Source organism: Apis mellifera, linkage group LG2 (assembly GCF_003254395.2).
Source record: "Apis mellifera strain DH4 linkage group LG2, Amel_HAv3.1, whole genome shotgun sequence".
NCBI classification, from domain to species: Eukaryota; Metazoa; Arthropoda; class Insecta; order Hymenoptera; family Apidae; genus Apis; species Apis mellifera.
In genome coordinates, this window is record NC_037639.1 from 2,252,323 (window position 1) to 2,270,353 (window position 18,031).

Sequence of the window (18,031 nt, forward strand, 5' to 3'; positions counted from 1 at the left end):
ATTAGGTTATAGATAAATATTAATTATTATTTAATAATATAAATATATTATTAAATAATAATTATTATTAAATAATTATTAAAAATGAACATATTAAATAAAATATTATTAAATATTATTAAATATTATTATTATTATTATTAAATATTATTAAATAAAATAAGATGAAATACCTTAAAAAATTCCGAAGTATTACGATGATACGCTGTTGTTGGACTTGGAGTACTTTCAATGCTAGAACTTAAAGGTTCTGGAGGAATGCGACCTTTTTGAGATTCTTCAGTCTCAAGACTTAAATTAGTTGATGTAACTTGATTAGTATTATTAGTTAAATCTAGTGGCAAATTTTGCCAATTATCATCAATATCATCAAAAACAACTACTTCACCATCACTAACAATAGCCATGCTTCTTGCTGGTGTAGTATGATTTGATTGATAATCTATGCAGTTTTTTGATAATCCATAATCTAAATCTGCAGTATTTTTTGACACATCATATTCTACATTATTGCTATTCAAAATTGAGTCATAATTAATAATATGATTGCTGTGATTGCTTTTAGGGGAATCATAATCAATAGATTTTGCTGGATTATGTCGCACTGAATGTATTTCTGAAGAAAATACAGTTTCTGTAACTTCTCTATTAGAACGCTGTTTTCTTGTATCACCACATCTAAAAAGAATTTACATTCATATATAATTTCTAATTATTATTTATATAATAATTTTTTACGAAAATAGTAATTTATTTTTCAAATGTAATAATTTAAAAAATACAATTTTTCTTATTTAGATTTTATTTAGATTACTTATATAATATTATGTAAAAATAATCTTAGAATATAAAAAATAATTTTTGAATTACCGACTTCTTAACTCCCATATAGTTTGAGTATTTGGAGATTTATTATTTCTTTTAACTGATAGCTTGTTGTCTATTTGAATATCTTCATTATTTAAAGAATTTGATGCTGCAAGAAATCGTGATTTTCTAGCTGCTACTTTACCTCGGCTTTGAGAAAAAACTTCTCGTCCCCCAGCAATTTCTATAATTCTAAAACATAATTATCATGTATATAATTATTAATTTTATATAATTTAATAGATTTCTAATAATAAAATAAAAATGATAATTTTTAAATATTATTTTATTTTTCTTTTCTAAGCAAAAGATTAAATAAATATTATATAATATGGATTATTAAATAAAAAGTTCATATATATATAAAAGTATAAAAAAATGAATTTCAAACAAAAAATAATATTTTAAATTTATTATGATTATTCTAATTATATTCATATTTATTATAGAATATATATATTAAATGATTCAAATATTTTTTCAATTATTTATAATATAAATAAAACTGTATAAATTAAAACTGTTATAAATTAAATAAAACTGTAAAATATAAAAGTATTATATTAAATAAAAAATAATAATTAAATTATTAAATAATGAAATTTTTAAACAATATTACAATTCCCTTCATAACATTATTCTTTTATAACATTATTCAAAATTATTTATATAATTATAAATTATTTGCAATAATCATATTAATTTTATCAAAATTGTAATTATAAAAATGTGTAATAATTTTATTCTTTTTAATTATTATAGTTACCTATAATATAATAAAATTAATTTTAAAATAAACATGTAATAATAAATTTAGCTTTTATAAATATCAAATATAATAATATTATATTAAATTATATAATAATAATAAGTAATAATATTATAAAATAGGATTATTTTATTATTCAAGAACTTTTTCTCTTGAAATTATTTAATTTCTCTTATAAATTAATAAAAAAATTCTTTCAACCAAGAATAAATAACATAATATAATTAATTATAATATATTATTTATAATATAAATCAAAATTTTTTGTAATGTAATATAAAATATGTTATCATAATATAGTTATTATAATATAGTTATTATAATATTTGATTGAATCATATTTAATTATTAATATTATTATTAATTATTAATTATTAATATATAAAATTAATTATTAGCATATTACTTATAAGCTCAATAAATAATTTAACTTCAAAAAGTTTATTAATATGTAATGTCATAATAATATTAAAAATATATATATTTAAAAATACATAAAAATATATAAATAATATTCATGTTTCTTCTTAGAAGAATATTAAAAAATATTAAAAAATATATTAAAAAAATTTATGCTAATTATAAGTAAATACGTAAAAAGATTAATTAACATAATTCAATTATTCTTTTATAATATAATAAAAATCATAAATAATTAGCAATTATTACAAAAATTATTTTTTGTCATAAATCATATTATATTTTTCTTTTATGATATAAAAACTATTATAATTTATTTTCAATTAATAAGACATAAAATTATAATATGTGATATTATAATTTGGATATTTATTAATTTTTAATTAAATTTTTAAATCTTTAATTCAATTTTCTAAATATTTTAAAAAATTTTTAACACAAATCTTAAAGTAAAACTATTATAAAAAGATATGATAAATAACTTAATAATGATTTAATAATCCTTAATATAATAATTATAAAATAATACTAATTATAACATATTTTACATAAAATTAATAATTCAATATTTAATAAAACAAAATTTTTTATTAAATCTTATTATTACTTTATACAATAATGTATATTTCATTTTTTTTATATATTCATATTCATAATAAATAATATACATATAAAAAATATTTTATTTATTAAATGTACAATTTCAAAAATCACAATTGATTTTTTATATTTATATATTATATTATATTTTTATATTATAAAAATATGAAATAATTATAAAAATGTATAAAATAAAATAAAAATTATATTTTAATTTACATTTCATATAAAAAAATAACAAATTTTAGCTAAATAAATCAATCTTTATGAAAATAATTTTATATTTTATATATATATATATATATATATATATATATATATGTCTTATTTTCTGATTATCATTTAATTATTTATAATTTTTTAATACTTTTTTTCTAATTATTTTTAGTATTTAAAAATTTAAGGTAATTTAAAATAAATTATGAATTATTTTTATTTTAAATATGTAAATAGTTAAAAATATATTAAATATTAAATATGTTGAAATTACATTATTTGAATTGATAATTATATTAAAAATAAAATTATAAAAAAACATCAATTTTCGTAATCATACTATTAACAAATTAATTTATATTATCATAATATTAAATTTTTTTAAAAATAAAAATTTTTATTTTTTTTTCTTGGAAAAAAAACACAATTAAAATATAAAATTTTTATGAGATGTAATAATTAACCAAATTATTTAATTTGATATTTGATATGTTTTGTTACAAAAAATTATTAAAACTCATTGAAAATTATTAATTCATTTGAAAATTCATGCATTATTTTTATGCATATTATTTATAGATTTATATTATCAAATAAATTTTCATCATTAAATTCTTAAATTATTTATCTTGATTAAAATCATTATTAAATAAATTGATATATTTATAAAATAATATAAACAAAGAACGAAACTATATTGTGTATATATTATTTATTATGTTATTGTTACTTACACTTCGTTATTAATTTATTTTTATATTAATCAGTTTATATGATATTTACTTATTATTAATTATCATAATTAACTTAAAAACAAAAAATACAAAATACAATATAACCTAATATCATATGCTTCATGCATAATGTTTATCGACTGAACGTTGATTGTGTCATTGACCGATTGTTTACCGATTGTTTTAAAATATAAATGAAAGATTTATAAATATTTAATTTTTTGAATGCTCAATAATTAATTTAAATATAAAAAGATTAAGAATTAACTATAATAAATAAATAATTAATTTCTCTACTTAAAATATTAAAATGAAAATAAATACTGGAAATATTGAAACAAACAATATAAACGACAATAAAAGATAAAATCAAATATAAAACAAAATGAAAGAGATAAGAAAATAAAAAATAAAAGAATGTATATTAATTATAATATTATTAAAATTATCATATTTCTTATTATATTATATACATTATTTTATATATATATATAAAAATGAATATAATATAATTAGAAGAATAATAAGAAATAATATAATAAGAAAATATAATATATATATATTATATACATTATATACATTATTTTAAAGATTTGATATTTTTATAATTTTATTACAGAACTTATTATTATTTATAATTCATTATAGAGTAATAATCCATGAAATTATAAATTATTAAGAATAGAATGATATGTTTTGTTATTCGATATTACATAATATTGTATGTATTTAATTATTTAAGTAAAAAAAATATTATAATATATATAAATATAAATAAAATAAAAAAAATATTTAGTATATTTTAATATTAAATAGTTTTTCATAAAAACATGGCTTATTCAAAAAACTTAAATTCTATAAATAATTTTATATTTTGAATCTTATATTTTTAAATATTTTATTTTTATAATTTTAAAAATTCATTTTTATTTTTTAAAAGTATTATTATTCATTATCATCTACATTTTAGAAATTATTAATATATCTAAGTTTTTTTTTTAAATTTGTATATAAAATTATAAATTTTAAATATTTATTTTTATTATTATATTTATATATTATTTTTATATATTAAATTTATATTCCACAAATATAAAAAAAATATTTTATTATTTATTTTAAAATAAATAATAAATAAATAAAACATACCTGGAATCTCTTAGTTTATAACTGCGATCACCCTTAGCAGAAGTTAAAATATATACAGGACTTTCCTCAGGCCCACTATCATCTTGCTGAGAGTGACTTTGATGATCACTACCTGGGAGACTACCATATTGTTGCGCATCCTCACTATGTCCAGAGGCAGATGAGGAACTTGAAGAAAGTGGTTTTGTGTTAAATGTACCAAGTGAGTTAAATGTTCCAAGTGGACCGCCAACATTGCTTGTGTTACCACTGACACCAACAGTTAGTTGACTTTCACTTGTAAAACCAGATACCATGCTCGTTGTCCTATAAAACAAAAATAATGATTAATTATTATTTATATTATATTCTTTATATAATATTTAAATATAATTATTAAAATAAGATTTATTATATCAATTTTAAATTCTTATATATTATGATTATTTTAGTATTTAAAGAAAAATTAATATCAATTTTTATTAAAAAATATTTTTAATATATTTTGAATAAATAAAAATAAAAGAAAAATAAAAGATTTTAAAAAACTTAATACTAAAATTTATCATTTCTTAATTCAATATTAAAAAAATTAATCAAAATTAATATAATATAAAAAAAAATAAATAAATTTTCATATATTTATTTGACTTCTTATAAATTCATATTTTAATATTAATATTAAATATAATTATTTTGTTAATTTTTATTATATTTTATTTAATTTTTTTTGTTCACATTTTGACATGAAATTAGTTATAAAATAGTTTGTTCATAAGACTTGTTAAAAGATATACAAATAAAATTTAATAAATTAAAACTTAAAATATTTATGATATAAATTATAATGCACAAATAATCAATATTAATATATTTTTTATTATATTTTGTATAAATTTATCGAATTTTCTGACTGATTTTTTAATATTTTTTTGTAATAAGAAAAATAAAAAAAATATTAGATTTTACGAAAATAAAAAAAGTTAATTCGTATTAATATCTATAGTTGATTTATGACTTTTTTATTATATTTTTCAAAATCATTAATATTCAACAAAATTATTTAATTATTTTTTATTTTTATATTTTTTTTATTTAAATTATAACAAAGTAATTAAAAAAAAATCTGTTTAAATCTATGAAAGTTTTGGATTTAATTTTCCAAAAAAAAATAAAATTTTATTGATATTCAACTGCAATGTTTTTTTTATATGTTAAAAAAAATGTATAAAAAAAGTCTTATAAGAAAATAGTTTGAAATTAACATTATTTATATTTATCATCAATTTTTCCATATTGAAATATAATTATAATATCAAAATTTCATTTTTATTCCTATATTTCGTAATTGTTATTTCTAAATTATTTAAACTAAAATACATATATATTATATAATAAATAATTAAACACTGAATTTTTTATATTCTTATGAAATTCTTATAAATACTGAATTCATAAAAATAATAATAATAATATAATAATAAATAATTATATACAAGATAATATATAATAATTTAATAACATTAAATATTTAATATTAAATATTTAATATTAATATTAAATTAATATTATAATTATATATCTTATTATATTCAAAGTATTATAAAAATTCAAAAGTAATTTAATTTTGTAATGAATAAAAGATTCATTCTATCATTTTATTATCAACTATTAACTAAAATTACTAATAACTAAAATTAAATTGTTTTGAAAAGAATATTTTTGTAATTTTTATATTTTAATTTCTAAATTTTCTATAAATTTCCAAATATATTATGTAAAATAATATATAATTATATATATAATATATATTTATATAATATAATTATATAATTATATAATATATAAAATTATAAAATTATTCGAATCAAAAATTATATAATATTTTTAACAATATAAATTTTAATATTAGATTTTAATATACTAAATTTCGATACATCAATTAAAAATCTTCATATTTTTATCTTAGAATGAAATTTAATTTTTAATTCAAAAACCATTATTTGAATTGAATTTATTTGAATGAAAATGCGAACATAATTATATATATATAATTTTTTTTTCTATAAAAGATCTCTTTGAGTGTGTGAAATCAATCTTTAAATTCTTATTATTTTTGTATCATTTTTTTAATATAAAATTTTTTGGAAAATTTTTTTATAGAATATTAAAATTGAAATGTTTTATATGTAATTTAAAATTTTATTTCATTTCATATCATTACAAGATTATATTTAAAAAAATAAAGAAAATATTTTAAAAACTGATCTTATATTTTTAAAGTGATATTTCACTAATAAAAAAAATTACTATTACAATTACTAAACTAATTAAAAAAAAAATTACTATTATAATTTATAATCTATAATGCGATATTTCAAGACATTTTTATTTTAATAATATTTAATATATTATTAAATATAGTTAAATTAAACTGGTATAAGATAAAAAATTTTGTAATTCATTATTTAAAATTGAGAAAAACTAATGATTGATAAATCAATATAAGCTTACCTATCGGAGATATCACGCTCGAGGTCGATCATGTCTTCCAATATCGAATGTGAATGCTTTGAAGGTATGTTCTTGGAAGCAAGGGTAGTAGTCGTAAGAGTGTTCGTTGCGGAAATATTTGTGAGGCTGGTGGTAATAGAAACGGCCTCTTTTTGACAGAGGCTCTCATGCGGCTGACTAATCTGTGTAGAGGCCCCCGGACTCGGGGGTGGGCCACCCCTAGGCCGACATTTCGGAAAAAGTCGGTTCAAATCTGTGTTTTCCAAGATCAGACTTGTCATCGCCACATTACATTCATTTTTCTTAATATTCTGTCCATTCTAAAACATTACATATTCAAATCATAAAATATAATAGTTGAATCATATAAGATATTATAATATCAAATATTCTTATAAGAGATATTACATATTTCATATTAAAAATAATTTTAATATGTAAATAGAATTAATATCTTATTTTTTACTAACTTGTTTTTATTATTAATTAATATGATGCGATAAAATTATTTTTGTATTATTTTAGAAATTATTAAAATTAACATATATATATATATATATATATATATATATATTTCAAATTTATTAAAATTGAAAGGAAAATACATCGATAAATTCATTGTTATTAATATATAATAATAAAATGGATTTTTAATAAAAAACGAATTATTAATAATATAACAAATATTATATCCTTAATTAAAAAATTAATTGATAAATCTTTTTTCTAGAATAAAATAAATAATAAATGAAATAAATAAACAATTAAAATTTTGAAAATTTATTTATTATTTCTAAAAAATTATATAAAATTATATATATGAGAGTTATAGCTAATTTATGTTTTTTTTTAGATCTCAAGTAAATTTCAAATTATACATTAAAAAATTATTAAAAAATTATTAAATATAATTTAATAATAAATTTAATAATATATTAAAATTTATTTGTTTTTTAATTGTATTTATATATAATCTTCATTTTCGAAGCAATTTATCGTAAAATATTTTGGTAATTGAGGTTAGGGTTAACAGATTAATCGTTTTTTTATTTGAAATTTAATATTGAAATTTAATATTTTGATCTATGATGTAAAAAATATATAATTTTATTTAAAATTAATTTTGAAAATTTTGAAATCCTCTCCTATAAAAAAAATACTGATAGACCATTATTTGTTCTTCAAATCATGTAACTTTTATTAATTATATAAGAGTTATTTGAAATATGCAAATTAGATAAATTATTCTATATAAAATAATGCATATTTAAATTATTTTATTTTGTTAAATAAAAAAATATTTTACATAAAATAATTATAAAAAAAATACATTTAAGATTATAAAGAGAAAAAAATAAAAAAACATAATATAAAATTTTGTGCTTGTATTTATTATAATACTAACTGTAAATAATTATAAAGTTGGACAGCTTAAATAAAGCTTAGTATATATCTCAATTATTGATTAAATTATTGATAGTTAAATATATGCATTGCATATATTTTCAATACATAACATCGCCCACTTAATTTCTGTCTTCAATAAAAAGTTTTCCTTTATTAAAAATATTGTAAAATTTATATCAGAAACTCTATTTCCAAAATTGAAATCATTTTAATATAACAGATAAATTATTTTATTTTTAATAGGTATGATGTATCAATGCTTATTTACCCAACTATAAATTTAATTGTTATTATATCTACTTATACATGAGATTTTTATTATTTTTCGATATTATAAATCGTTATTTTATTTTATATATTATTCAAATAAAATTTTTATCGTAATTTTATTTATGTGATTTTTATGTGACAAAATTTAAATATAACATATAGAATATTATACATAATTATTATATATAATTTAATTTTATAACAATTAATAAAATTGAAATGAATAAAAGAAGGATAATAATATATATATAGATAATAATATAGAAAGATACATATATGTATATAACAAAAAAGTAAGTTAATACAAAAAATTATATAATAGTCAATAATATATAATAATAATATATAATAATAATAATAATAATAATAATAATATATATATATATATATATATTAGTGATGAATAATCGAATATAAAAATTAATATAAAAAAAGGAATAAAAGAAAATAAATAAATAAGGAAAGTATACAATTTATAAAAAAAAACAATTTTAATCAAAACAAATAAATAGGATAACAAAAGGATAAAAAATGCGAAAGGAAAATATAGAAAAGAAAAAATATAAAGAAAGAAAGATGAATATAAGAAAGAATAACAGAAAACGTGAGAGAACGCAAGTTTGGCCCATGCTTCGTTGAATGTGGAATCGATAGAGGGTCACTGGCATCAGAAAATACAATCGGCATTTTAAAGTTTATTTCAGTTTATTACATAGGTTACTATTGTGTTCATTTTCCTTCATTTTATAATTAATATATATATATCGAATTTATATTTGTTATTATTTAACATGTACATATTCATCAATATTCTAATACTTTATTATAATTCTCTATCTCCACATTTATTACTCATTTCTCATATGTTTTATTATTAATATCTAACTTTTATATTTATATATATAATAAAAACATATATTGAAATAAATAAAATGAATAATGAAATAATTATTAATATTTCTTTTAATATTTTATATAATTATTATTTAATATTTCCTTTAATAACAATGAAAATTAAAACCAAATAAAATAAATCATGCATTAATTCAAATAAAATTTTATCTAAAAATACATAATTAATACATATAAATAATAAAAACAAAAATATTGAATTTTAAATTTATTATATATTCTATTATAAATTTACTATATTTCGTAATTTTTATATTTTTAAAAAAAATTATAATATTTTATATTTTTGTGTTTTATAATATTACATATTTATTAATTACATATTTATTAATTAAATTCTTTACTTTTAAGATAATTAAAAATTTGAAAAAATTATATTTTATATAATACAAATATAAAATATTAGACTTCAAAATATGACATATTTAAATTATATTCTTTTTTTTTGATTTTATCTTTATTTATAAAAATATTACTTTAAAACTTTTTAATTTACTATTTTTTTCATTCAGATTTTTTCATTTATTTTTTATTTATTTTTAATTTTTTAATCGTTTTTGCAAATAAAAATTGTTTCACAAAATCTCTTTCCTCAAATCCAAAAAATAAAAAAATAACAATAAATAAAAAATAATCCAAAAAAAGAATTAAAAGTTATTTGTAAATGTACATTTATATTTTATTTTTTATAGATAATATTATATATAAATATACACTAATGTATATATCTTTATATATATCTTTATATGTATATATTAATATGTATATATTAATATCTTTATATGTATACATTAATATATATTTATATGTATACATTAATATATACATATTATAATATATATATGTAGTATAATAGATGATGTAGATAGATATTTAAATTAAAAAATATATTAATTTTTATTTTTAATGTATATAATTTCTAAATATATATATATATATATATATATATATATATATATATATATATTATATTATATATAAAATATGAATAAATAAAATTATGAGCAGTTTAATATTAACTAAAACTATTTTTAATTTTCATTTCTCTCAAATATATTATATTTTATATATATATATATATATATATATATATATATATATAATGTAATATAACATGTTATTCGTTTATTATATATATATATTATTTATATTCAGAATTATAAATTATATTAATATTAAAATGGAAATATAAAAAATAAAAGAAATATATTATATTATTTTGGTATATATATATATATATTATTTTCTTATAAACAGTTTTATAAACAATTTTATAAAATTATATAAAATATTTTAATGAAAATTATCAATTTTTTTGAAGGCAAAAAAATAATTAAATAATTTTAAAAAATTATAAAATTATTTATAATTTTAAAAAAGTAATTAAATAATTTTAAAAAATTATAAAATTATTTTTATAATTTATTAATATATTCTATTTAATATTTTTGCGTATATAATAATTTATATAAATTTTTTTCAAATTCTCTTTGCAATTTTAAATTTATAATAAGTAGATGTGAATATGTGTTTATCTTTTTCTCGCTCGATATTTTTAATACACGAAAGAAAAAACTATATAACTATATAACTATATAACTATATACGAAAAAGAGATATATAATTAATTGTAAATAAATATTTCTAATTTCTAAATATAACTATTATTATAGAAAAAACAAAAAATATGATTCTCATATAAGTAAATATATGTATATATGAATATATTGACTGATTATAATATATTAATAAATCAATTAATTAATTATAAACTCACATAAGTCAACTGATAACAAATATACATAATATATATATACATAATATATATATAAAGAGAATTTAAAGAACTTTTGTATAGATTAAACTATTAAATAACTTATAATTTTTATACAAATTGTAATGAAATATTTTGTGCATATATATTCAATTTTATTTGAAATTAACTAAAATAATAATTTTAATCTTACTATTTGTTGCTTTCTGCCTATTATTTATGCGCGCAAGCATAATATTGTATACATATATTTCATAATTATAAAAATCGAGATAAAACATTAATAATATTGATATTTTTTATTTAAAACGTAATATTTTTGGTATTTTTTATTTACACATATTTTTACTTTGCTTAGTTATTATTTATAAAGTAATCTTTACCAATTTTTAGAATTTTGCTATGCGGACTAATCATGCAATAATATTTTAATTATTATTAATATATCATAATATATAATGAATTATCAAAATTTATATATCAAAATATCAAAACTTATATTTTTCATTTTATAAAATTATTTTAACCCAATTACTGAGATTTTTATAATAAAAATAATGATAATATATATAATAATAAATATATATTCACAAATATATATTTTACATTTTATAATTATATTATGTACAACAATTATATTTTAATTTGATTATATTTAAATTATATAAATAATAAAAAAAATTTTTAAAAATGATTAAGAAAAAGAATATCAAATTTTTCTTCTTTATTTTTGAAATTATATGAGTAATCTGAACTAAACATTAAGAAATATTATATTCAGTTTTTATTAAATTATATTATTTATGATTATTTATTCAACTGTATTATAATAATAATATATTATAATAATAATATAGTATTCAATATAATATAATAATAATAATCATGATATTCAGATATAATATTTTTTCTTAATTTTATAATTATGTAAACAATAATTAAATTATGATTAAAATAATAATATATTTTGTTAATTTTATTATTTGCTTTTTTGAAATTATGCAATAAAGATAATAAAATAAAAATTTAAAAATTAATATTATAAATATAATATAATATTAATAAAATTAATATTTTACTAATAAACTAATAAAACATTTCTATATAAAAAATATTTTTGTATGATAAATAATATTGTAATATAAATTATAATGTAATTATAAAAATAATATAGTGTAAATTGTAAATATAATTATACATAAAGCATTAACATATAATACAATAATACAATAATATAAAAAATTATATCTTTTTTAGAGAAAAAAAAGCATTCATATTTAAAAAAATAGATATATAATTTTATATAAATTTAAATCATTCAATAATTAAAACTTTTTTAAAAAATAATATATAGAAAATATTATATATATATAAATATTATAAAAGAAAATATTAAAAAAGATTTAGCAATAGTTATTAAATTAATTTAATATTTCTATTTATATGATGATAATTTAAAAATTTCATTGAAGTAAAAAATTATTGAGATAGAGAAAAACAATAGAGAAATTAAAAATAAATAATATATATATATTCCAATTAAAAATATTATATTTTATTTATAATATAAAATTTTTGTACAAATTATTATCTTTATTTATTATTATCTTTTTATTTATTAATTTTATTAAAATTAAATCATTATTATATTTCAAATAATGTAATTTTGTAGATAAAATAAATGCATTAATGTTAATAACTACAAGTACTACAAAATTTATATTATAATTCATAATAAAATTAATGAAAAATTATATTTATATATATAACAAATTTTAATTTTAAGATATTTTTATTATTATTATTATTATAATAAAAATTTTATATTATTATAATTTTTCTCTAAATATTCAAATAATTTATTCATGAAAATCATATAAAAAGCAAATTTATTGTGAATTTATATAGAATATAAAATTGTAATTATGCTACTTTTTAATAATTATTTATAATTTATTATCAATAATCTCTAACTTTTTTTTTCAAGAAAAAACTATAATATTATTTAAAAATAATATCTAATAATATCTAATATCATTTGAAATAATATATAAAATAATAACCAATATTTACATATTGCTTATTTATACGCTTATTTGCTGCAATAATAACAACTCAAAAATTATGACTTAAGAAAAAATGACTTTAAATGATTTGACTCATTATAAAATTACATATAAATTTTGCGTAAAAATGTTAAATTAGAAATATACAATTTGAGAATTCACACAATTCTATAAATAAAAAATACAAATAACAATGATTAATGGATTAATAACTCAAAAATTATAAATTTTAAGTTATATTATTGTTGTAAAAAATAAACGACAGGTATATATATATACATAAATACATATATTTATTTTTAATAATAAATTTTAAATTCAAATTTAACATTAAACAAAAACAAACATTATAAAAAGAAATATTCTTTGAATTTCTATATAAAATTTATAAATATATAGAAGAAATATATATTTTATAGTAATTTTTCTTTTCGATTAAAGTATTGAGAAGAGTTATTTCTGTATCTATTCTAAAATGAAAGCATTGTAAATAATGCAAATCCTATGTAATATATTTATAAGAATTATTTATTACTTAAATAATAATTATTATGTTTTAAAAATATCAAAATCATATTTAATTCTTTTAATATATAATTAAAAATTTCGAGAAAAAAATCGATCGAACAATCTTATTTGCAAGTAAAGAAATAAAAAAAAAACTGTATTGAATTAAAGCTATATTCGAAATAAATATAAATCGACAAAATTTCTACAAATTTTTATCGATTTTATCATAATAAAAATTTTACAAAAGAAAGAAAGGAAGGGCTTTGACTGTAGGCGTCTTTCCATACAGAGATTTCGTGAGTTGACCTTTTTGGAATATCAAATTATTCATTTTCAAACACGTTCAATAAAAACAAAAAAAAAATATGAATTAAAATGCAATATATTACAAAAAGAAAATTACAAAATTGTAATCGAATCTTTTATAGAATATCTTATCGTAATACGACTTGCAAAGAAGAGAAATCGATCCAACATATTAACGCGTGTCTGGCATCGAGGATAGTAGCCACCCGTATAAAATACGTCTTTTAAAAAAATTTCATATTGTTTATATTTACCTTATTACACTTGTTCTAAAACATACACTAGTCACTCTGTTATAATATGATGCATTAAATTAAATTGTCACACGAAATATCGTAATAATCTAGTAATACGATCGCGAGTACAGAAGTCTTTAGAGGGTAGTCAGATACTGAACGAATAGATGGCGCCCGTACTTATACGCCACTCCTAGCGTCGAATTTTCTTTCAACCCTCTTGCCCCCACTAACATTGCTCATTGTTTTTGATTAGAGGGTTAAGCGTATGATTCTGATCAAACTATAGAAAGTTAGCATCAATTCTAATATGCAAAATTCTCTATTATTAGATTTGTTCATATTATTGATTTGTTTATTAAAATTTTAATAAACTAAAAAAATAATTATAAACATATATATTGAGGAAAAACATATATAAAGAACAATATATAATAGATACATTTATTTGTAATCTTATATTATTAATTACAATTTCATAATAAAATAAATTCTTTTCAAATTTATAGATATATTTTTTTTAATATATATATATTTTATAAAATATTTAAAAATAATATATCTTAAATAACTTATACTTAATGGCTTAATTTATTGTTTAAAAAAATTTAAAAAATAAGATATTTTACATAATTTATCACAACAATTTACATTTTCCTTATTAATTCATAGGGATTTCAAGGAATTTGAAGGAATAATAAATAAAAATAAATAAATAATAATTACAGATTTTTATAAATTATTAATCTTTTTATTTTATCGTTTGTTTACAAATATTTTTTTAAAATTATGAATAAAATTAAAATAAAGAAATTAATATCATTATTTATTTTCTACATTAAAAATAACATTTTTTTTATCTTTATTGTTATTTAAGAAATAAACAAATTTGAGAGTTAATAAAATCAAAGTTTTGATTGATTTTTCTAAAATGTTACTTTCGTTATTTAATTATGTTTATGTAATAAACATAAATAATTTCTATGTAATAATAAGATAAAATATATCAAATAAATATTTATATATAATATATAATTTTATTTTTATAATGTAGTTATTTATTATAACAATTTAGTAATTATTTATTATGATTTTAGGAGTTATTTGTAATTACAAATATCAATTGAAGTCATTTCAAGAATTTAGAAATGAATATATATTTATTTTCGTGTTTTCTTTTTTTAAGAACATCAATTATATATTCTTCAGCGATTCAAATCATTGAAAATAAACAAATTAAATTATAAATGTTGCGATTTTATTGATTATTAAAACATCAATAATAAAACCAAATTTATATCAAAATATATTAATGTTCATAAAAATATATTATATTTATAAATAACTTTTGTATTTCTATCAAATTTTCAAAATCTTTGACACAAATTTATCATTAAAATAGTATCAAATTTAATATAAAACTTTGTTATCAAGTTATTTAAGAATAATTTAAATTAATTTTAAATTAATATTAAAACTTATACCAATATATTTGTCAAATTTGCAGTAAATACATACTAATGAATTATTTATATTATATATCATTTAATTGAATTTTTAATTTTGTTTTTTTTTTTTTTTTTTGCTTCTAAAGATGTTAAAATATTAGAATACATTATTTTCTAAGAAAATACATTAGAAAACAATGAAATAGTATCAGTGCAATTATTATTATACACAACTAAAATATATAAAAACTATATTATTAAAATTTGTTTACTTTTGCATTTTGCTTTCAAATAAAAAGAACTACATTATCATTATTTTTTAATAATATAATAGTTTTGAATTTACATATATAATTTTTTTATATATATATTATAAAACATTATATTTATACTAATTTTACATATTTACACTTTTTTATATTAATGATTTCATGACAAACCATGTAAAATATGCAAAACAGAAATTATTATTTGAACTGTAAATATATATAGCTTTTTTTGAATATGCAAAAGATATTTTTAAAAGAAGTGTTTAAAGAAAAAAAATAATACAAAAAATAGAAAAATTATTTAAAAGACAAAACAGCTTACAATAATCAAATCAAATTAAAATCCTAATCTTAATCTAATTATTATCTTCTACATGTATTAATATAAAAATAAAGAACTAATAAATATTGTGTATATGTATTCTTAAAAATATTTTTTAAGATTTATAAAAAACTCATATAATTTGTAATCAATTTCAAAAAATTAAAAATTAATTTAAGTATTAAGATTTAACGTAAATTTAGTAATAAAATTTGGTACAAGATTTCAAAATTGATCCATAATAATGATATAGATGGATAGAAATTTATAGATAAGTTAAATCTTGTAAAAATTTGATGTATGTATATATATGTATGATGTGTGTGTATATATATATATATATATATATATATATACACACACACATATACACACACAAAGCTATACAAATATTTATATTTTAATTGCTAATCCAACCATTTATTATCTTTGTAATCATCATTCTATATATATATATTATATATTTTATTGTTTATAATAATATTTATATAAATGTAGAAATTAGTACAAACATAATATTTTGAAAATAAAAATTATATATTAAAAAAATTATATATATAACTATATATATTCAATACTGTTTATGATTCAATATTATCAATATTATCAATGAAAAACAACATAATTGTTCTTGTTTGAAATCAAAAAACAAAAGAAGACAGATTTATATAATATAGATATATGTAAATTGTAACATATAATAATATATATATATATATTAATGTTATTTCATTGTCATTAGTTTTTTGATGTACTTTATTTAAAAAATAATATTCTTTAACATTTACTATAAAATCTAGAGATATAAAAAATTTAGTTGTAATGCTAAATTAGTTATAATACAATACTTGAAACATGGAAGATATGTAGCAGATTTTAATATATTTTATCTCCAAGACTTGTTATATTTTTGAAGCTTTGAAGTACAAATTTTAATATATTTTTGATGCTAATTTATTAATATAACTTGCCAAATAAATCTTATATCAAATTTTATATCAATATTTTGGAAACAAATTTATATTAAATTTTTCAAAAATTTGTTTAGAAATTATAATTTTTCAAATAATCTTTTAAAAATTATATTTAGAATACAGAATAGCAACTGAGTATACATATATTAATAATATTGATGAAAAAAAAAATATGCGAAGGAAGAGACATCTATCAAATGAATAAGTGCGAGCGGTTTCCAAAATGCGAAAGTCAATGAGAAGTAAGAATTGAGAGAAAATTAACATTGCAGAAGTTGAAAAATAGTGT

The 18,031-nt window shown here is 14.7% G+C and overlaps 1 protein-coding gene across 18 annotated transcripts in view; it reads right to left on the reverse strand.

Moving 5' to 3' along the window:
- Positions 1-14,901, reverse strand: part of LOC412594 — a 139,761-nt gene extending 124,860 nt beyond the window's left edge. For 17 of the 18 annotated variants that reach the window (XR_003304118.1, XM_026438922.1, XM_026438928.1 and 14 more), the window contains exons 1-5: positions 14,748-14,901; positions 7,249-7,568; positions 4,756-5,061; positions 871-1,059; positions 174-678 (exon numbers count right to left, since the gene is read on the reverse strand). Coding sequence is in view for 17 of the 18 variants with exons in the window: in XM_026438922.1 (XP_026294707.1) it covers positions 174-678; positions 871-1,059; positions 4,756-5,061; positions 7,249-7,529 (1,281 nt within the window). In the remaining variant the exon portion in view is untranslated. Of the gene's footprint in view, positions 1-173; positions 679-870; positions 1,060-3,606; positions 3,757-4,755; positions 5,062-7,248; positions 7,569-14,747 lie in introns of those variants that run through there. The other variant, XM_026438931.1, reaches the window with a different exon arrangement.
- Positions 14,902-18,031: the final 3,130 nt, after the last annotated feature.